General features: G+C 37.2%; 1 protein-coding gene and 1 long non-coding RNA gene across 5 annotated transcripts in view; one reads left to right on the top strand and one right to left on the bottom strand.

Moving 5' to 3' along the window:
- LOC114317543 (mediator of RNA polymerase II transcription subunit) overlaps nucleotides 1-22,683 on the top strand; it is a 42,034-nt gene extending 19,351 nt beyond the window's left edge. For 3 of the 4 annotated variants that reach the window (XM_082870644.1, XM_082870645.1, XM_082870643.1), the window contains exons 8-21: nucleotides 1,665-1,945; nucleotides 3,655-3,738; nucleotides 7,024-7,118; nucleotides 7,375-7,537; nucleotides 7,618-7,863; nucleotides 10,435-10,605; nucleotides 10,741-10,854; nucleotides 10,933-11,058; nucleotides 13,255-13,403; nucleotides 15,102-15,342; nucleotides 15,453-16,221; nucleotides 17,136-17,317; nucleotides 21,992-22,095; nucleotides 22,210-22,683. In XM_082870644.1, the coding sequence (XP_082726770.1) occupies nucleotides 1,665-1,945; nucleotides 3,655-3,738; nucleotides 7,024-7,118; nucleotides 7,375-7,537; nucleotides 7,618-7,863; nucleotides 10,435-10,605; nucleotides 10,741-10,854; nucleotides 10,933-11,058; nucleotides 13,255-13,403; nucleotides 15,102-15,342; nucleotides 15,453-16,221; nucleotides 17,136-17,317; nucleotides 21,992-22,095; nucleotides 22,210-22,411 (2,927 nt within the window). In that variant the 3' untranslated portion in view covers nucleotides 22,412-22,683. The remainder of the gene's footprint in view (nucleotides 1-1,664; nucleotides 1,946-3,654; nucleotides 3,739-7,023; nucleotides 7,119-7,374; nucleotides 7,538-7,617; nucleotides 7,864-10,434; nucleotides 10,606-10,740; nucleotides 10,855-10,932; nucleotides 11,059-13,254; nucleotides 13,404-15,101; nucleotides 15,343-15,452; nucleotides 16,222-17,135; nucleotides 17,318-21,991; nucleotides 22,096-22,209) is intronic. The other variant, XM_082870646.1, reaches the window with a different exon arrangement.
- On the bottom strand, nucleotides 17,726-21,485 carry LOC145791029 (uncharacterized). The gene is made up of 3 exons (XR_014330653.1): nucleotides 21,383-21,485; nucleotides 18,099-21,298; nucleotides 17,726-18,056 (listed from the first exon to the last, which is right to left on the bottom strand). It is a non-coding gene; the product is annotated as an uncharacterized LOC145791029 (long non-coding RNA).

The raw sequence follows: 22,683 nt of genomic DNA, 5'->3' as shown, positions 1-22,683 counted from the left end.
CATTTTCTTAGTCCATCTTTTCATTTTGGGATGTCCCAAAATGTTAGTCCTATTTGAAAAATGAAAGTAAAAATTGTGTAGTTTTCCAAATATGTTAGTGATGGTGGTAAACATGCAATGTACCTATCTTAAAATTAAGTCTATATAAGTTGGTGTGTAGCTGATGTATTGAAATCTTTGTTGAATTAAAAATATGTATTTTAGCTAATATTCTCTCTACTACCCTTCTAGGGTCCATTACAGCCCCTTGGGCCTATGATAGTAGTTCCCGCATCTAATTAGATCTGAACTGCATGAGATTGCAAGGTGTAGGAATGTCTTTTTGGAAACTAGATTAAAAGGGTCTTTCTCATATGGTTTAAGAATGAGGTTCAACAAAGGTCAATAAATATTAGAGCATAACAAACTGACAAGTGTTGAGTTGGGGTCTGGTTTGCCTTTGTAAGAGAAAAGAAAAAGAAACACCACATTCTAAAATCAATAGGGAAGAGGAAGAAGAATAAGGTACTTGTAATAATAATGAAAGAGAATAATCATATCCTTTTCTCTTCTCTTGGTCTCTCCTCTGGGAGCCTTTATTTGCACACCACACTTTATCTTAGTTCACACCATTATTACTGTTTGGATATTAACTTTTGAACAAAAATCACTTGGTTGGATGTTGACTACTGAACATGGTTTTCATTCAAAAGTTGATATATGAACAATTAATTTTTATTCGAAAGTTGATATTTGAACAACAAAATGGTGTGAACTGAGATTTTTGTGTTTTACAAATAGAAGCTCCCCTATCCCCTTCTCCATTTTAGCATTCTTATATGTTCAATTAATAGGGAAATATTTCCTTCGTTTACATTTTTTTTTTTTCCTAATAACAAAATAAGAAACAAAGACAACTTTTGTTAGGGATTCCTGATGAGTGTTGAAACAACTTATGGTTCTTGTGTGTTTCATAGTGTTTTTGATAGGTTTTGATGCATTTTTAATATGCTTTGATGCTAATGTTTTGCTTTAGTTTGTAGGCACATACGTAAGGGGTACTTGTTTTTCCATGATGGTAGAGTGGTTGTTAAGTGATTTTGGTTATGTATACTTGGATTGGGGTAGGGGCTCCCTACTCCCAACCCCACCCCAAACCGAGTTTGGGTTGTAATCCTATTCCTGTTACTTGGCTCTAATCCAATTAATACCTTTGGAAGCTTGTCCTAGAAGGGGCGGGTTCTTAACTGAAGGGTGAAATTGCCATCCCTATGGAAAAAAAACTCTTCACTTGTTTTCATAATTTGATGATAGCCTATAGACCAACATTGCTTAAGAATGCAAGTTTTATTCCAACTTTGTGTGATGGATGTAGGGGCAAGTTATAGATGGATTTGCTCCAACCATGCCCCGACTTCGTTTGGCATGATTTTGCCTCATCAGATTTTACTGTACTTTTATTTTCTTAAACTGTAAAACTATCATATGCTATAACTTTAATTCATTTAATCTTTATTTGTTTTAGCCTTTTACTTCAAAGAGCAGGATTTAAATATTCCATATTTGGGATATCATCTTTTGCATTTGGCTCTGAAGCATTATTTTGGTAATTGTTTATTAATTCAGTGTCATGCCTCTATATGATTCTTCATTAACTCCTTTTAACTTTTTTGTTTCTGTTTAAGGGGATCGCATGATGGATTACATGAACCTAGATGACAGATCAATTGGTATGTTCTGGGTTGTGTCTTACACCATGGCACAGCCTGCTTGTGAAACAGTGATGAATTGGTTGACCTCTGCTGGAGTTCAAGAGTTGTTACCTGGATCAAACTTACAGTCAACTGAGAGGCTAATGGTGATGCGGGAAGTTAGCCCATTGCCAATTTCGTTGTTATCTGGCTTTTCAATCAACTTGTGTCTGAAACTGGCTTATCAGATGGAAGAATCTATGTTTTTGGGACAGGTGCTAGATATCTTCTAGTTTATTATCTTGCTTGTGGTTGACTTAGTATCTGGTGATAGGAACTTATATTATATTTATTTCTATATAAATCTGTAGATTGTATATGTGGATAAACAAAGCATTTATGTTTTGCAAATTCACATGCATCCCAGACAAAACTGTTCCTATGGCAATGTTTAACTGAGTTAGGAAATAGCTTCTCTAAAACACCAAAGGAAGGGCAGCCCAAACGCCGATGCCACTGGTGTAAGTGATGTAAAGTTGAACTAGTTTCTGAACAAAATTGAGTTGCTGAACGTAAGAATCATTATCTTCTTGAGTTAGCTCGATTTCTCTTGTTTACCATGAATATCCCTGAATCCTTTTGGAGTGAGACATTTCTTACTTTTTCCTATCTTATTAATCATATGCATCCAGTATTCTTCAGTTGAAGACTCCTCTTGAGCTTCTTCATAATAATTCTTCTATTTCTTCCTTTTCACCATTTTTTTTTTTGGTTGTGCATGTTTTGTTCATGTCTCTAAACATTCGCTTCGACATCTAGATCCCTGGGCCATGAGATGTGTTTTCATTGGATATTCTGCTACTTAGAAAGGGTGCAAACTCTATTGCTGGTTTGGGCTATTTTGAAGAGTTTAAGATTAGGTTTGGCTGGGAAGTAGATTGTGTATGAATTGGATAGGGTAGACAAGGGGTTTATTGTGTAGTATAGAGCTCATATGAGTTGAAAATTGAAGAGGGGGGGGGGGGGGGGGGGGGGGGGGGGGAGGGGGGGGAACTATGAGAACGAAAAGCAAAAAGCAACATTTTTGATTGCAGAGAAAGTTCTGGGAGAAATTAAGTGAATGTAGGGAAAGAAGAAGAGGGGAGGCCTTGGCAGTCACACCTAAGGGATGATGCATCACACAAAAGAAAATAGACTGAGGTAATGTTCATTCATTCATCACTTCCAAGTTCCAACAAAGTAAAACATCATATATATTTATTGGGGCCCAATTTGGTGGTCAAGAGCACTTGGGGATCAAGCAAATTGGTGCTCAAATAATTCTTGGACCCTAAGCAAAAAGGTATGACGTGGGCCGTATCAAATCTGACCTAAATCAAGCTTGTCATCATATACACAATATACCATTATGTCAGTCCACTTTACTGTAAAAACTAAAAGAAGTACATCGAAAATAGCATCAAGCATAAGTTAGCCAATACCCTAGGCAAGTTCTAAAGTAGAATCTTGCCAAATAGCTATATTGGCCTTGGAATTTGATTTGCCCCATCTCTTGTAATATTTTCGGAACTTCCTAGGCATGTTATTTGCATCATTCGGCTAAAGTTGTTTTAATGGTCAATCATTGGTCTAATAAATTGTTAGCTATCTATTTTTATTAAGTTAGGAGACTAACGATGGTATCGGAAAATACTTCATAAAGCATATTGTGAGTTTCTATAGTAAGTACGAATGAATCGTGAGTATTGCATCAATTATGATTTCATTGATTTGATTAAATTGCATTAGTTATGCTTTTCATATAATATTCTTCATTTAGTTACTCCCTTTTTCATACAATTAATTGTGTTCGTTGTACTAGTTACTTTTTCAACAAATGATTTGGTGCAAGGGTTGTTTGATTTGCACTTTATCTAATGTGAGTCCATTTAGATAGTTACCAAAGTTCTGGATTTATATATATAGATGTTTAATTTTAATGCAGGTTGTGCCTAACATTGCTATGGTTGAGACATATGTTAGATTGCTGCTCCTTGCACCTCATTCAATGTTTCGATCACATTTAAGTGTAATTTTCTCCCCCCTTCTTTCTGTTTTAATACTTCTGTAGACTTGTAATATTTCTTGAGTTATTTTCATTGCATTGATTGATTAATTAGTGTTTGGGAAGCCAATATGGTTTCTCTGGAGACTGGAAAAACTAGATGCAGGACCCATTAATCTGTAACCTGTACAAGGGATGCCTGCTTTCCTGCAGTTTGAAGGATGACTGTGTAGTTTTTTATCATGATCTGACTGTTGGTCTCCATTGTTCTTTGACTGTGCTTCCACAGTTCCACTTGCTACTTTGCATAAAGTGAATCTGTAATGATTTGGAGTTCTCCTTCCTGCATCAAACCGAGTAGTTGCTGAGAGATAACATCATGCTCTGGATTTTTTTTATTTATTTTTCAGAGAAGACTGACGCTCTGTGGAGCCTAAAGTTAAGGCTTTGGACTCCAATCAAAAAGCCATTTTGGTCCATGTGAAATTGTTCCTAAGAGTATCTTCTAACTGTTTAATTGATTTGTGTCTATTTTACTTTGTTTGTTTGATGGCGTGATACACATTGTTACCCGTTTCCTGACAATTTAAGCTTTTGGAACAATCAATGACATAACATGGTATTAGTGCTTTGGTTCCAAGAGGCCCTGGGTTTTAGGTCTCGAAATCTATTTTTGTTTGCTGTCATATGTTGTTCATTTCAGCCTGTATGCCTCTCCACATGTATGATGGATTGCACATGACGTGAGTGTTAGATAGCTTGATATGCATTGTTTAGGCCTACTTTCTAACAACTTAAGCTTTTGAGACAATTGATGACTTAACAAAATTCAGAATTAAGAAGTGTTTGAATTTATTATTCAGATTAATTTAGTGAATTAATTTCATTTCAGTTGACAACTTCTATTTCTAGGCCTTCTGTTTTTTCTTTGCAAATTCTGATTTTAATTAATGGTTGAGATTATTGTGATTAAAAGGTTCAGATCTGTTGTTATTAAGGTTTTAAAGCCTGTGAAAGGTTGGTTTTACTCCATATCGAACTGAGAAGTTGCAGCCTCACTTCTTTTAGAGATTGTAACTGTTTTGCTTCTTTCTTCTTCCTCCCTACCTTATTCCATTTTTTTTTAAGGTAGATTAAATAAACTTACTATACTCAAAAAATATTCACCATGTTTGGTTTCATTTTTTGAGTTAATTTTCAAAATTTTGTTTTTGAAAAGTTTTTTTGAAAAAGTGACCATTGTTTGGTTGTTAAAATTAAATTCAAAAGTTCCTCCAGAAAACATCTAATCCCTTGACATAAAGAAGACATAATTTCTTTTTCCCAAATGGTTTGGAAAATTGGATTTTTGGAATTTTTTTTTTTTGTATTTTTGGAGTTCACCAAACAAAAATTCTAAATTTTCCTAAAAATTGAGTTCAAAAAGTGGAACCAAACATGATGATTACTACTCTAATATTTTGAAGGATCTAGCTGGATTAGGTGTTGAAGCACCCAATCTGTCAATCAGCCTCAATTATGGTTTTTGAAAATTTGAATATCCCCAGATAGAAATTTCATTCTTTTCTCTCCAGATTGTTTGAGCCAATCAGGTCAAGAACTGACCTTCAAACCTTTGCCGGGTTGAGGAAATGCCCGATTTGTAAAAGCTCTCAGTTGACCAATTTTAGACAACTAGACAGATTAAATTAATTCAATTTTATTAGAACTAGAGTCGACAGTTGTACACTTGGTTAGAATTTCTCATAAGAGAAGCAGACGAATTCAAGTTTTCCAAATCACGTTACTCAACTATGTGTCATCCCTGACCTTAAAAAAAACAGAATATCCCAAGCTCATAAACATAAAAAACAGAAGCTTTCAGTGCACTTTCAAATGAAATTCACATAAATCTTAACTCAAGAAGCCTTGGTCCCAATTTCTTGTTAGATTCTCAGGTAATAAGGAATAGAGATAAGAGGCAGAGAGTGAGAAGAGAAAGTGAAAGAGAATAAAATAGTGTACCATACTTAGTGGGCTCCTGATATATGTTATAGCTCTATGCTAAATCTAAAATTAGTGTCCCTCACACTTGTTTGATTTTTGACATGTACAATGGAATGAAATTCACAACATGCCTCACTCCCAATTATTTGGGGTTTACTTATTGTATAATTTTTCTCTAATTTTTTCTTTTAAAAACCATATCTTCAGTCAAGTTTAAGTTAATCATTTCTTTTGGAACCAGCTCAATCTATGTCCTTCTCAGCCTACCCCTTTGTCTTTTGACACTCTCAAACCTAAATTCTTACAGGCGCATTGTTTGATCTCTATTGCATTTTGTCATACCATCTCAAATGATTATCCCTCCTTTATTTTCTATATCCTAATTTTGTAATAATTGATCCTAGATGTAAAGCATTGACACCTAATTTGTCACGTAAAATAATGCGTTATTGTTATGGATATCATTTCACTTACTAGAATATCAATGCATATATATTATATATATAATATTTTTTAGTGAATTTTAATGATTAATGCTTATGTTACACAATAAAATTCAAAAACTACAGAATACAAATATTGATAGTTCATATGTAAATTGCACAAAATGGTACAAAATTTGACAAGGGCATAGATATTTTAAATAAGAGTTGGGGCAAGAAACCTGGATACACAAAAATTGAGGTCTAGATAAATAGGTTGACAAAATAGTTGGGCAAGAAAACCTACATTTCTCTATTTTCTTTTCCTCTCTTACTTCGTCTTTTTATCCTTGATGACCCTTCATCTTGCAAATCAAACCTAATCTTTATCAGGTTCCTTAGGGGTTACAAATCATATTTTTATTCTGTAATCTCCAGATGGAATTTCAGAAAATTTAATCTGCCAATACAATCTTCTCACTACTTAAAGGGATCATTGATTGCAAATTTCTGTAGATTGCTTTTATGCAGCCTTTATATTGTTTTGCGGTTGTTCTTATCTCCATTAGTTCCTGACTATAATCCTTCAAGAAATATAATAAAAATCATTAGCAGATTTATTTATTTATTTTTATTTCTGTAGTGAGAGCATTGCAGTCATGGGTCTTTCCCATTTGTGCATTTGGCTTCTCCCTTGATTTTTGAGACGATCAGCCAATTTGTGTTTCTTATGATTAGGCATTTTGGACTCACCTTGCTTTGTCAATATCACACTTCTATATTTCTATTAGTCTCAGTAAGATGACATTATTCTTGGCCAAGAAGTTACTTGTCTCGCTTTTTATGTGAAATGCTTTTGCTTACTAATGGAAAAGTGCCATAATATTGCAACTCCTTTCAGCATCTGTCACAGAGGAATCCAGCCATTTTGAAGCAGCCTGGACCTTCTCTTTTGGTGCTTGAAATTCTGAACTACCGTTTGCTTTCACTCTACAGGTAATTGAATGTCTAGTCAATTTGGTAAAACTTCTCGGCTTTGAATGAAAAAGTTTCCATTTGAGCATGTTGAAACCAAAAGAAGATCGAGAACTGTCATGGCAATCAAATATTTGTATTCCAATCTTTCTCTCTAGAATTCATTGGCTTTCAGTTGCCATGGAACTTTGACATTAAGTTGAAAATCTAGTTAAGTATATGCAAATTGATGTAACAACATTGAAAAATTGTAACTTACCTTTTTTTTGCTTTGTAGGTACCAAGGCAAAAGCAAGATCTTGATGTATGATATAACGAAAATAATTTCCACGCTAAAAGGGAAACGTGGAGATCATCGCATTTTTAGATTGGCTGAAAATTTGTGCATGAATCTTATTTTTTCTTTGAGAGAGTTTTTTTTTGTGAAGAAGGAAGGAAAGGTAGGAAATATGGACTTAAAATTACAAATTCCTTCATTGCTACTGGGAATTAAAATTCAAGTGTGTATATTTCTTTTCAGGGTCCTACTGAATTCACAGAAACCTTGAATCGTATAACCATAACAACCCTTGCCATCATCATTAAGACACGTGGGATTGCTGAGGCTGATCAGATGCTCTATCTTCCAAACATGTTGGAACAGATATTGTCAATTAGTCAACATACATGGTCAGAAAAGACTTTACGCTACTTCCCTTCTATTCTCCGTGATGCCTTGAATGGGCGGATGGATACAAGAGGACTGGCAATTCAAAAATGGCAGCAGGTTCATAATATGCTTCACTTTGATATGAATTTTCTTAAATTTGTCAGTTTTATGTTGTTCATATGTTATTGGTTGGATTTGCCAACTGAAAGTGACGGGAGGGCTAGGGGTGAGGAGTTTGTTGACTTTTAACCAAGTTTTGTTAGGGAAATGGTCGTGGCGCTTTGCTTGGGAGCCAGAGTGTTTATGGAGAAAGGTGGTGGCTGGTAAGTATGGTTTAGCTCGGGGGGGATGAGGGTCAAGGGATGTGCTTGGTTCTCATGGTTGTGGGTTATGGAAGGGGATTTGGTTGGGGAGTAGGGTGTTTTGGGAAAGGGTGGGGTTTCGGGTGGGTACTGGGCTAAGGGTGCGGTTCTGGAAGGATAGGTGTTTTGGTGTGGTTTTGCTAAAGGATCACTTTCCTTTGATTTTCAGTGTTGTGGTGGATAAGGAGACGATGGTGGCATCTTATTTGGGGGGTGGGGATGGGGTGGTTTGGGATATTTAGTTATGACAACAGGTCCAAGATTGGGAGGTTGATCAGTTGATGGAGTTATGGGTATATTTGTATGAGTTGGGTGTGACTGGGGTGGGGGAGGATGTGTTGGTGTGGAAGGTTGTGGAAGCTAAGGGTTGTTTTTCAGTTTCGTCGTTCTATTGGAGTATGGTGGGGGAGGTGAGACGGGATTTTCCTTGGAAGAGTTATTTAGGTGTCGGAGGTCCCGTCTAAGGTGGTTTTCTTTATGTGGATGGCGACCTGGGGCCAAAATCTTACTCTAGATAACTTGATGCGACATAGTCATATTCTAGTAAATCGGTGTTGTATGTGTTGTCAAGATGTAGAGTTTGTGGATGATTTGTTCTTGCACTGTCCTATGACGTTCCGTTTGTGGGGATTTGTTTGTTCCCTTTTTGGCATTGTTTAGGCTCAGCCATGGAGGGTGGTGGACATGTTGTGGAGTTGGCATGGGGCTTAGGTGGGCCATTGAAGACGGCGCGTGTGGTCTTTGGTTCCATTCTATTTGATGTGGCTAGTGTGGTTGGAGCGTAATAGGCGTACATTTGAAGAGACTTATCGTACTGGTAGTTGGCTTGAGAGTCGTTTATTTGTAGTTTTGTATAGTTGGTTAGAGAAGAAAATTGATCCAGACATGTTTGGTGTTTTAGATTTTTTGGATGAGGTCATTGGTTAGAGGGTGATTCTTGCCCCTTTGGGGTTTTTTGTATTTATTGCATCATCTTGATGCTTCTTTAATAAAGTTTTGTTTATTACTTAACAAAAAAAAAAAAGAAAAAAAAAATTCCGCTGAAGTTATCTGCAGACTGTGGATGGGGAATTCAAGGATGAAAGCTAACACTTCATAGGGATGAAAGAAGATGTAGATGCTAAGGGAGAATTTGGTATTTCCCTCTCTTCTGCTGAGTGATGAACTAGCCTCCTTGTCTTGTTCATTGCCTGAAGAAGAGATTATTAATTTTGAAGTAAATAAAGCTCTGAATCCTGATACGTTTAAATTATAAAAGATGATAAACCCTATTCTAAAGGGGACAGAGATGAGGTGTGGAGAAAAAGATCACACTTGTTTGTAAAGGCACCATGACTTCATAACATCATCTTCTAGCCTTTTACGAGTTTTCAAAATCTTTACCAATTTTTTCTTTCTTACAGGGGATGTCAAATCTTTGATCTTCTGAAATGTTTTCTTAAAATCTGGAAAATTTCTTGCCCCATACAGAATACCCTGACGGCTTAGGCTGTCTTCTCCTAATAAAGAGACTGAAGTTTGAGTCTTCTTAACTTACCAATAAAAAAAAAAATTAAAAAAAAATGATGTGCTCATTGTAGGCGAATGCCTGTATTCCAGAGTCAAAAAAGAAATCTTCTATATCTCGTGCAATTTAATTTGAAGAAGGCTGTTGATTGTGTTCTTGAAGCTTGTAGAATTTTATGCTTTCGATGATGGGAGGATTGATGTGTTGAAGGTTATGAATTTAGGTATTCCCTATTGTTTGACTGCTCTTGGATGGATTTTCATGCTGCAGAAAAAATAGAATCAAGGAGTTCTTACACTTCCTCATATTATTGTGAATTGTGATAAACATGCTTTGTTCTTCATCTTCAATTTTTGGATGCTACTGGGTTCTTGCTTGACTAATTTTGTAGTGAATTGTTATGATCACACCTATTCAAAACCTTATCCAATCTCCCCAAAACATGTGAGAATATAATTGTATATATTAGGCATGTTTGTGTATATATTATGCATGATTGTGTATATATTAGGCATGGTTCTGTATTTCCTTTTTGGTTTAGGCGTTAGGGTTATATAAACTAAGGTCTTGATGTAATTGAGATACAAGTTGAATATACAATATTCTTCAGAAACTTACAGAACCAACCCTAATCCCTTCCCTTACCTATTAGCCTTCAATTTACTTATTCAAAACCCTAAATTACTCACTGTTTAGGCCATCAAATAACCTATTCAAAATCTAGTGCTGTCCTATGTCATAATGTTTGTTAGTTTGAATTCAGGTTTTTAAATGATAAAAAAACTTCACTTATTCACATATGTCATTTCATTTTGGCAGTCAGAAACTACTGTGATTAAGCAGTGCACACAGCTTCTTTCACCGTCAGCTGATCCTACTTATGCCATGACTTACATCAGTCACAGTTTTCCAATGCACCGAGATTATCTTTGTGCTGGTGCATGGGTACTGATGCATGTCCATCCTGAGAACATTAACAGTGCAAACCTGGTAAATTCACACTGCATTTTTTCCCCCTAATTCACCAGAAAATATTTTCCTTCCTTGCCATCATTTTAGTTTTTGATATTTCTCTTGTAAAAACTTTGCTATTTAATCTTTTTCTGTGTGGGTGATGAAATTCAGGGATGTGTCTTAAGAGAATTTTCTCCTGAAGAAGTGACAGCGAATATATATAAAATGGTGGATGTCCTTCTTCATCACATTCATTTGGAGCTACAACATGGACATTCCTTGCAGGTTTGGCATTGTACCCTCCTTTTTATTTTTCTTCCCCTTATTCTCTCTCAAAATAATCATCGGTGCCGTATTTTTCAGGAGCTTATATTAAAAGCTTCCACAAATCTTGCATATTTTGTTTGGACCAATGAGCTGCTTCCCTTGGATATTTTGCTTTTAGCACTTATTGACCGTGATGATGATCCCCATGCTTTGCGTATTGTGGTACGTTTATTTAGCATTACTTATTATGTCTTCTGAAGTGAGTTGTCTTTTATGTATGTATTAGTATCTCTATCAAATGATTGCAGTATGTTGATTCACTTGTATGTTGGATAAGTTTGATACAGATTGTGTCTCATTAATGATGTTGCGATGATTTCTTCATGTCCCTTATTTCTTATGTGTTACATTAGTGCTAAAGTTTCTTGTGCAAAATTCATTTTGGTTGGCGGGAGTATGGATCGAAAATAGGAGAACAATGATTCAATGGGGAAATTAGATGAACCAACACTGTAGTGTACAATATTTTCAGTATTTTATTTTTCTTTGTTCTCCAATTAAGGTCATCATATGGCTTTAGTGCGATGATTTCTTCATGTCCCTTATTTCTCCTGGACCACAACATACAGTAGCCAGACAAACGATACACCAATCATATTCCCACATTACCTGGAAGTGTCCCATCTGTGCTGGTTATAAGGCTCTAGTTTCGCTCTCCTTAATACTTAGATTTTAAGGAGAAGTGTGGGTTGGGCTTTTCAATTTGGTATTAGAGCTTGATTGGGCCTATGATTGGTGTATCGTTTGTCTACTGTATGTTGTGGTCTAGGAAGGTGTGTTGAAATGTGTCTCACATCACCTGGATTGAAAAGCCCAACCCACACTTCTCCTTATAACCCGGGTATTAAGGAGAGGGAAATTAGAATCTTATAACTAGCATCACAGATGGGGCAATTTCAGGCGATGCGGGACACATTCCAACACACTCTCCTGGACCACAACATACAGTATTTGGACAAATGGCACACCAAGCACAGGCCCAACTAAGCTCTGATACTAAATTGAAAAGCTCAACCCACACTTCTCCTTAAAATCCAGGTATTAAGAAGAGGGAAACTGGAGCCTTATAACCAGTATAGACAGGGCAATTCCAGGTGATGTGGACACATTCCAACAGTTATCAGGGAAAATAAATATAAATGGACAAAATGTTCTACAATGTGACTTTCAAGGAGGCGAGGACCAAGCCCCACATCTTCTCTCTCTCTGGTCTGGTGCTTTTCACACCATGGACAAGGAAGTCGCTTATCCTTCCATCTTCTCCAACCCTTCAGGACCTCAAATCAACCACCGCCATTATCAACAGAATTTTAAGAACAAACTCAAAGTATGCCCATGATAAAAAAAAAAAACTTTGCACTTTCTCCAATCCCCCAAATTCAATGCGTCCACCATGAAGGGTAACAGGCCACCACAATTTCACTTTAATTTTGTGAATGATCTGGGTGAAGTTTGTACTGGTGATGGAATCAGCATGGATGAACAGTGAAAGATGAGAACTATTTGAGACTAAAGATCTATTGGTTGAAAAATGGAAAGTTCTTTAAGCTTTTGGAGGATTCATGGATGTAGCCACAGCAGGGATCACCTATGGTGAAGTTCCAAGCCAAGCTCAAAAGGCTTAAACTTATTCTTAGGCAGCTCAACAAAGATCATTATTCCAACATCTCAACTAGAGTGGTGGAGGCAAGGCAAAATTTGGAGCAATTTCAAGCTACATTTTCAGATAAAGAGCTTAGATGCTAATTCCTTGATGCAGAATTCACCCTAGCAGAAGTATCTGTTAAAAAACAAAAGGCTAGGATTAATTGGCTTAGGTTGGGTGATCAAAATACCAAGTTTTCCACCAGAACATGTGCAATCATAGGCTGAGGAATAAAATCTTAAGCATAGAGCTTTGAATGGAGATGCATTAGAGGATCCTAAACTACTAAAGGGGGAAATCGTTATATATTACAAGCAGTTGTTGGGATCTGAATTTGCACAAAAAGGGAAGGGTGACTTGTTCTTAATAGTTTTGGTCTCCCTCAACTCCAGCATGATCAGCAAGGTCTTCTTGTGAAACCATTAACTGTTGAGGAAATAAAGGCTGCCGTATTTGGCATCAAACCAGACAAATCTCTAGGGCCTGATGGTTTCAATGCTTATTTTTTTCAAATGAATTGGAATGTGATTTGGCCAGATATGATAGCTGAGAAGTTTGCTTTGATATATACTTTTCCTCAAGACTCATTTAAAATTTCTCTAGTAGTAAAACTAAGACAATGGATACTTGTGGTTTCCATCTTTACATATTTCGAGAGAGTTGCCTTTGTATTGCTATTGATTTTAAAATGGTATAGTAATCTAATTTTGCAGATCAATCTACTTGAGAGGCAAGAGCTTCAACAGAGAGTAAAATTTTACCTCATGAATCGTGGCCCACCTGAGCACTGGCTTGCCTCTGGCATGTTCAAGCGTGTTGAACTGCAAAAGGCTCTTGGAAATCATCTCTCTTGGAAGGAAAGGTGACGTCCTATAAACCGTAACATAGCTTGCAAAAATCTGTAGAACATAATTTGTTTGTTATGGTCAAGGTTATGCACTGTGTAAGTTAATGAGCGAGATTTATTCACAACAACCTACAGTAATTAAACAAAACTAAATAAATAAAGAAACAATGGTTTTCCTTTGGATTATTCAATCATGTTGAACAACAGAAAGATCTTGCAAATCATCTCTCTTGGAAGAACTGACATCTTGTAAACTGCAACATACCTTGCAATAATCTCTAGAACATATTGTTTGATAAGATGAAGGTTCTGCACTCAAGTTGCAAGTTAAAACTTAATGAGTGAGACTCATTCATGATATTCTATGAAAATTAACAAATAAAACATAAACAAAACACAAAGAAAAATTTTTTTTCCTCTCTTTATCGTATTTCAATACAATGACTGTGAGATCATATTTTGGTTATATTCAACATATAGCAACTGTTACTTCCATGAATATCTCTCCATACAATAGTAACTTTAGAATGCTGTCACTTTGACACTCCTCGGAGATGTTTAGAGGAGAAGACATGCTGAAGGAATGAACGAATAAACTTTCAAAAATATGGAACAAAATATGCATAATGTTCTTTTAGATTACCGGGGTAGTAGCAATATCGGTTCCAAACTAAGCCAGAGCCACTACTCATCACAACCGAATCCTCAGACCAATCAACATAGGTGTCATACTCCTTGGGGGGATTCAAATTTTGCAATAAATCGCAGATACTTTTTCCCATGCAAAAAAGCCTTCATGGCATGGACACAAGCCATGTAATTCAAACCATTCACTTTTTTGTAGTAATCATTGTTGTCAAACCTTGTGGTTGCTTCATGTAAATTTTCTCTTCTAGAGCACCATGAAGGAAGGCCATCTTCACATCCATTAGAATTGTACTCATTGTTTTGTATAACTTCGCCATTCAGGCATTCAGTTTTGAACTCAGATATTAACTATTAATAATCAAGGGACAGAAATATTAAAGGATGGCATCTTCCTTGAACCAAATTGGAATTTCACCACTCCTGAGATGTTCATCAAAATTATATATTTATTTTATGTCATAGTAAAGTATATTAGATTTTACGTTATGAGCAATATTTTCAGTTCTCTTCACTGCTAAGTCCATATGGGCATCATCATGGATGTGTATAGCTGATAAGTTTTTGCCCATTTGCACATGTTCCAATGGATATCTAAGATCATAGGTTTGAAGATTTTAATATCTATTCCTCCAATCCCAAAGATTAAAATATACTTTCATGGCTTGTCAATATCCAACCACCATGTACAAAGCACCTTGAGGACATATAATCAAATTGTTTGGTATATAGTTGGGTTGAAAGCATTTTTTGTGATGGACTTATATGTGCCACCACTTAAGTTTATTAAACTGAACACCATTTTTCAGGGAAAGAGATGTAAAATTGCCATTGTCTCCAAGAAAGCATTGACATAACCATTTTTAAGTGACTGAATAAATTCCTGTTCCTCTTCTGGCTTCTCATAAATGTAGTCATGAGATCCCTTTTTCCCATTATTTTCATTAATGCATATATTCTTTCTATCTAGACTATTTTTTTGCTCTATCTTTGTAAACTGTGCAATTTCATTTGATTTGAATGCCTGCACTGTTTTGACTCTTGTTTTTCTCATCTTGCACTACACAGGCATCCCACATTCTTTGATGATATCACTGCACGTTTGCTTCCAGTCATCCCCTTAATCATCTATAGACTTATTGAAAATGATGCCACAGACTTCGCTGACAGAGTTCTGCAGTTGTTTTCCACATTTCTTCACTATTACCCCCTAAATTTTACATTTGTTCGTGATATACTTGCATATTTCTATGGTCATCTTCCAGGAAAGCTTATTCTCCGAATACTGAATGTACTGGATCTTAAAAAGGTAATGGCGAATCTCTTCCCCCCTCCCGTTCTTTGCCGCCCCCCCCCCCCCCCCCCCCACTACTTTGATCGTTGCTGCTGCCTCATTTGTTCCTTCTTGTTGTGTTTCAGATCCCATTTTCTGAGTCATTTCCCCAGCATATTAACTCATCAAATGCTGCCATTTGCCCGCCATTGGACTACTTTGCAACTCTTTTATTAGGTATTGTGAATAATGTTATTCCTCCTTTAAATAATAGCTCAAAAACTGTCTCACTGGGGGATGCTTCAAGTAATTCCCTCCGTGCGCACAAGAATTCTGCGACTTCTCAGCCTGGACCAACAAATGCTTCTGAAGGCCAGAAAGCATTCTATCAAATCCAAGATCCAGGGACACATACTCAGCTGATGCTTGAAACAGCAGTCATAGAAATACTCTCTCTTCCTGTATCTGCATCCCAGATTGTATCATCACTAGTTCAAATTGTTGTGCACATACAACCAACACTAATCCAATCTAGCAATGGTCTGCATGGTGCTCCTAATAGTGTTGGGCAAGGTTCTGTTTTACCAACTTCCCCTTCAGGAGGAAGCACTGATTCCTTGAACGCAAGTAGACCAACTCCTTCTGTCTCAGGAATTAACACCTCTAACTTTGTTTCCCGAAGTGGCTATACATGCCAGCAGTTGTCTTGTTTGCTCATCCAAGCTTGCGGTCTTTTATTGGCTCAACTCCCAACAGATTTTCACATACAACTCTATATGGAGGCATCACGTCTAATAAAAGAGAGTTGGTGGCTTACTGATGGGAAGAGGTCACTTGGAGAACTAGACTCTGCTGTTGGTTATGCTTTGCTTGATCCAACATGGGCTGCCCAAGACAATACCTCAACAGCCATTGGTACGTACTTGATAACTTTGGTTTTGTATTGATAAATTTTACCCATGGTTATTAAAATCGAGATCCGGATTGTAGGATTCATACAATCCTACGATCCTAGATTGCGAAAATGATCCAGATTGTTGTAGGATTAATGTTATAACAGGATCACAAGTAGGATCGTAGATTTTGTGATTTTTCACCTTATTTTTAATATGTGTCATTCTAATTTATATTTTTATCTTTTTTTTAATAGAAAGTAGGATGCTACGATCCTCAATCCAATCTTGCGATCCAATCCACGAGATCCTCTCACCGATCCTACCTAGGATCCCAATTTTAACAACCTTGATTTTACCTTGTCTTTGGTGCTGATATTTTATCTCTATATTTATTTTGCTTTTTTCTTTTCATCCTCTAATGATGAGGGTGCTGTCTAGCTATTTCATTTTTCTGTATGTATAAGCAATATATAAATCTATTGCTTTCATTCACTGTCGGGGGTAATGAAGCTGCCTCGAAGTCATTTTCTTTTCAATGGCAAATTGAATAAATTAGAACACAGTACGAGAACATTTTTTTTGTGTGCTTGTGACAACTAATTAGTTTTTAATTGCCTGATCATAAACTTTTGCTCACATGAATGCAATTTATAGCTCAAACCTTTTGCTAAAACATATAGCAGTGAGTTATAACTTCTCTAGGATTGAAGCAGAGTAATAATGAAAGTCAAATTGTTTCAGTTCATAGTGTATTATCTAAGCTAACAAACAATGTTTTATGTGCTTTGAGGCAGCCATGGTCTAGTTCTTTTCAAACTGATCAGCCAAACATTCATCACCATGAACCATTTCAAGTTTTAAGGATTAATTGTTTCTTACATTATGTTTTTTTGATTGACCCTCGATCCTGTAATGTGATCAATTTTTTGCTAGGTAACATTGTGGCCCTGCTTCACTCTTTCTTTAGTAATCTTCCACAAGAATGGCTAGATGGAACACACCTTATCATAAAGCATCTCAGGCCAGTTACATCAGTTGCAGTGTTGAGAATAGTATTCCGTATTATGGGTCCGTTGCTTCCGCGATTGGCCAATGCACATGCTCTTTTCAATAAGGTCAGAAAATTACTGATTCATTTCTAGTTTAATTCTTTGAATTTCAGTATCTGGTATTCAACAATGAATTTTATTTCCAGTCTGATTTAACCTCATTACACTTGCTACATAGGCAATGGTAGGCCTTATGTCAGACTGATAGGTGTAGTTGTAACTAACCTTCAATATTTCCAAGCATCAGTGAGAGAATTCTTACAATCTCTTCACAACTTATAGTGACTCAATAGTTTTTCACCATGCTAAAGTGCATATATTCTTGTCTTGTTCAGAGATCTAGTACTCACATCCTCTATGTAATAAAGATGACTTTGTTTAAACCATCCTCTATGATTTGAATGTGTTAATATAAAACTAGCCTTAGTTCTTAGCCTGGATCCAACTCCTCTATGCTAAAGCAAAGCACCCAACAATGGCAAGGACTTAAGTGCTAGATTAGTCAGTTTGGCCCAAGATGCGTTCATTGACCAAACCACCATAGGAATGGAGTCCTTTCAATAGACAATGGGAAAAAGTCATTAATCATAGGCATTGTTGTTAAAGTATGAATCAAATCATGAATTGTTTGCTAAAATAATGAATCGTGAATTGTAAAATTACTCTATTTAACATAATATATAATGTTAAAATCCACCCACTACACCACTACCACCTCACCTACTCCACTAAACCTAACCCACTACACCACTATCACCTCCACTTCACCTACTCCACTAAACCTAACCCACTACACCACTACCACCTCACCTACTCCACTAAACCTAACCCACTACACCACTACCACCTCCACTTCACCTACTCCACCTACCACCTACTACCACCTACTCTTCTATATATAGGAATCATTGTAACATATCAATATATCAATCAATAATACAATCATATATACAATTCTCTATTTACATTGTTTTCTTACATGGTATCAGAGCAGGTTTAGAACCTAGTATTTTCGCTTCCCCGGCGGGCGGCAACCTCACCTTAGCCGCCCGCCGGACCTCAACCTATTCCGCTGTCATCTCTATCAATACATATAGCTTCCAGTTCGCCGCCACCAGAGGCGACTTCTCTACATACAAAGATCAACCATTCTCATCTCTCTCTGAGATGAAGAGGCCAACCTCTCTCTCTCGGCAACTCTCTCTTCGGTTTCTCTCTACACCACCTTCTCAACCTTTTAGTTCTACTACTGTGACCCTCTCTATGATGGTTTTGGTGTCTCTGCAATGTGGGTTGTTCTTACTATTGTTGTTGTCTTTGACTTCTCTGTGGGTGCAACACTTGGAAGGGGTGTAAATAGGGGTTTTGCAACACTGCTTGCTGGTACTCTTGGCGTTGGAGCTCATCGAATTGCTAGTTTTTCTAGAGAAATATGTGAGCCCATACTACTTGGGCTTTTCGTCTTCATACTAGCTGCAGTAGTGACATTCATAAGATTTTTTCCAAGAATGAAAGCAAGATACGATTATGGGCTGCTGATATTTATATTAACATTCTGTTTAATATCAGTATCTGGTTATAGAGATGATGAGGTGTTAGAGATGGCCCACAGGAGGCTATCCACCATACTCATCGGTGGTGCCAGCGCTGTGATTGTGTGTGTATGCATTTGTCCATATGTGGTGCTGGTGTTGTCAAGGGCTTCCAGCCATCTATCTATCAGGCAAATAATGGTGGGGCCAATTTTGTGGCACATGGTTAGAACCTTTTCAGAGGACTACAATGATTTGAATGTTGAGCCTTCGTTTGGAGAGACCAATCTCGACTTTGAAGGCAGAGAGAGGAGCACTAAGGAAAGCACACCCATTCTTCTTTTATTTATTTAATCATACTCACCAAGTTTGTTTCACTCTCATTATCACATCCATACACACCGGTATCATGTTGTCTTCAACTTTCTTTTATTTATCATTTTAAAATACACCCTTATCATGTTGTTCCCCACCTTCTTTACTTTATATATATATATATATATCTCTTTTTATTATATTCTATTACTCAAACTCTCCTCCATTTGATTTTAAAATCACTTATTTTTTATTTATTTTTTCCAAATCACTTTTCCTCCTTTTTACATACCCCCACTTTATTTTTGAAACAATCACCCTGATATTTTTCATATAATCCATCTATACATATTTTTTTATCTATTTTCTTTCTCCCTTGTTTTCTTTCATTTTATTTTTATTTTTTCAACACAACACTCCCAAAAAAAAAAAAAAAAAACATTTTACAAACTTGTCATTTCTTCATGCCGGGGATCAACCCCGATCAGCATTTTACACCAAAAAAATAAAAAATAAAAAAAAAAAAAAAAAAAAAAAAAACACACACACACACAAAACAACCACATCCACAGGCGGGATTTTGCTTCTCTACTCTGCTGCGGGTCGCTTTTTCTTGCCTCCGTCCTGGGCGGCCCTTGCCGGTGCTGCCTCTGTGTTTCCCGCACCCACTCCACTGGGCACGATCACTACTCCCTGCTCCTCCACTGCAGCATATGGCAGACCTCCAAATCGGAACATAACGGTGGCCTTCCGCTTCAGTTCCTTATTTTCCGCCTTTAGCACACTTATCTCTGCTCGCGCATCCTTATACATGCGTTGGAGCAGAGCCAGTTGGGCGTTTAACTGCTGCACCTCATTTGTCCTACTCTGCAGCCGGTGCGACAAGTTTGTGACCGCAGTCATGGTTTCCACACATGACTTCAAAGTATACTGATTCGCCTCAATATCTGATTGCGCTGCCATTCTTTGCTCCACAGACCGCATAGGAAAGGTCAACGGAGCAAACTCAGGGGCGTTTGGTTGAGGTTCAAGGGCAACCGCACCGGTTATCTCTCTTGTGGACTCGTTGAGGTCGGGAAAGAGAGTAAGCAGACCACGGGAAGAAGAGGCCATGTTCTGGGTAGCTGGACGGGAAGAAGAGGCCATGTTTTTGGGTTGCTAAGTGTTTCAGAGAAGCAGCGATTACCGATTGGTACTGTCAGACAGGGTTGGTTACAGAGTGTTTCAAGATTTGCAGCTCTTCGAGACAAGCTCTCTGAGAATGCAGAGGTTTCAACTGGTTTGTTATGCTTCCAAGCCTCAGCCTCCGCTTTGGTTTATAAAGACCCTGACGAAGAGGCCGACACGCGTTCTGTCGGTCACGTGCATCGCCGCGTGTCTGGCGTGCCTTTTGATGGCTCGCCGCTCGATGATTTCTGTCGGGCACATCTTTTGATAAAGTGGGCGCGCTTTTTGAGGGCGCGACTTTTGCGGGCTCGATATATATATCTACATGTATATCTTTTGGGCAGCCTATATACACACTCATACAGTGTCTTCTACATGGGTCCGACAAGACTCTGTAAACTGTCCCGACATTGATTCCGGTTAGCTCCTTCATGGGTCCGACAAGACTCTGTAAACTGTCCCGACATTGATTCCGGTTAGCTCCTTCATGGGTCCGACAAGACTCTGTAAACTGTCCCGACATTGATTCCGGTTAGCTCCTTTATGGGTCCGACAAGACTCTATAAACTGTCCCGACATTGATTCCGGTTAGTTTCTACAAGGGTCCAGCAAGACTCCGTAAACTGTCACAACAACTGTCACAACATTGTCTGCTACAACGGTCCGACATGACCCCATAAACTGTTTTCTACATCGGTCTGACACCGCCATACAGTGTCCTCTACAACGTTATGACACCCCCATACAGTGTCCTCTACAACGTTATGACACCACCATCCAGTGTCTTCACCAATGGTCTGACACAACCATACAGTGTCTCCTATCCTCTTTTATTTTTATGTATTTTCTTGTTTTGTTACTCTCTCCAAACTCAAGTTGGTTAGTTCCTATCCCCCTTGAGTTTGCGGGGGCTGTTAAAATCCACCCACTACACCACTACCACCTCACCTACTCTACTAAACCTAACCCACTACACCACTATCACCTCCACTTCACCTACTCCACTAAACCTAACCCACTACACCACTACCACCTCACCTACTCCACTAAACCTAACCCACTACACCACTACCACCTCACCTACTCCACTAAACCTAACCCACTACACCACTACCACCTCCACTTCACCTACTCCACCTACCACCTACTACCACCTACTCTTTTATATATAGGAATCATTGTAACATATCAATATATCAATCAATAATACAATCATATATACAATTCTCTATTTACATTGTTTTCTTACATATAATTTTATATATGTATGTAGATGTAAAAGTACACGTTTAAAATGAAATAAATTTCAATATAACCAAATCATAAATATGTATATAGATATAAATTCATGTACACTAATATAATTATTTTATCTCTCTTTTATTTTGTAAAATAACATTGTTTCATGCGTTACGCAAATAGAGTTGAATTGTAGTGAATCGCATTGAATGGTAGCAAATAGTAGTGAATCATAAAGAATCATAGTTAAACACAATTGAGTCATAAGATTCATACAATTTAAGATCCAACAACACGTATGAAATTGTTTTGGTCAAAACTCGTACCGAATTGAATTGTGAATCATAAGATTCTAAGAACCGTGATCATTGGTGAATCATAGAACACCAAAAGTTTTGGTATCTTGTGGGCCTAACATCTTAAATTGATTGCTTAATTACATCTTTTGAATATGTTATGGTTGTAATATTCTTAAAATGACCTCCAGACCCTGTCATTGCTTTTAAATATAATGGTCGACGTGTTCGGGAAGAACTCACAGCTATCAACTCCTGTTGAAGCATCGGATATAGCTGATCTCATTGACTTCCTGTAAGATCTTGCTTCTCGTCTTTGAACCAATCCTATAGCATAAAATTTCAAATTTATCCATTTCCCGTCCACACGACCTTTCTTACATATGTTTGATTTGTTTATGCCCAACAGCCATCATGTTGTCCATTATGAAGGGCAAGGAGGACCTGTGCAGGCTAACAGTAAACCTAGGTATGAAGTTTTGGCGCTCTGTGGAAGAGCATTGGAAAATTTACGTCCAGATGTACAGCATCTACTTTCCCATCTAAAAACCGATATCAATTCTTCCATCTATGCCGCCACTCACCCAAAGCCGGTTCAAAATCCTTCATAGCAAATGGGGTTTACCGATTTATAAGAACAGAATAGAGAATGAAGGTATGAATAGGAATGGTCCATACAGATAACATATATGCAAACTTTTTCTCATGTTTTTCTGTTAAATAATGTTTTTAAGTTACAAGTTAAGCATTATCGATCTGTCTTTCTAGCGCATAACTCGCAATGTATTGGTAACGTTGCCGTCTAGAAGAGGCATTTGATAGCATTTGTATTGTAATGGCAATGAGTAATGTGACACATAATGCATCAATAAGTTGTGAACTA

The sequence above is a fragment of the Camellia sinensis genome, chromosome 5 (assembly GCF_055761805.1).
Source record: "Camellia sinensis isolate YWXY chromosome 5, ASM5576180v1, whole genome shotgun sequence".
NCBI lineage: Eukaryota > Viridiplantae > Streptophyta > Magnoliopsida > Ericales > Theaceae > Camellia > Camellia sinensis.
This window is presented reverse-complemented; position numbering and strand designations above follow the sequence as displayed.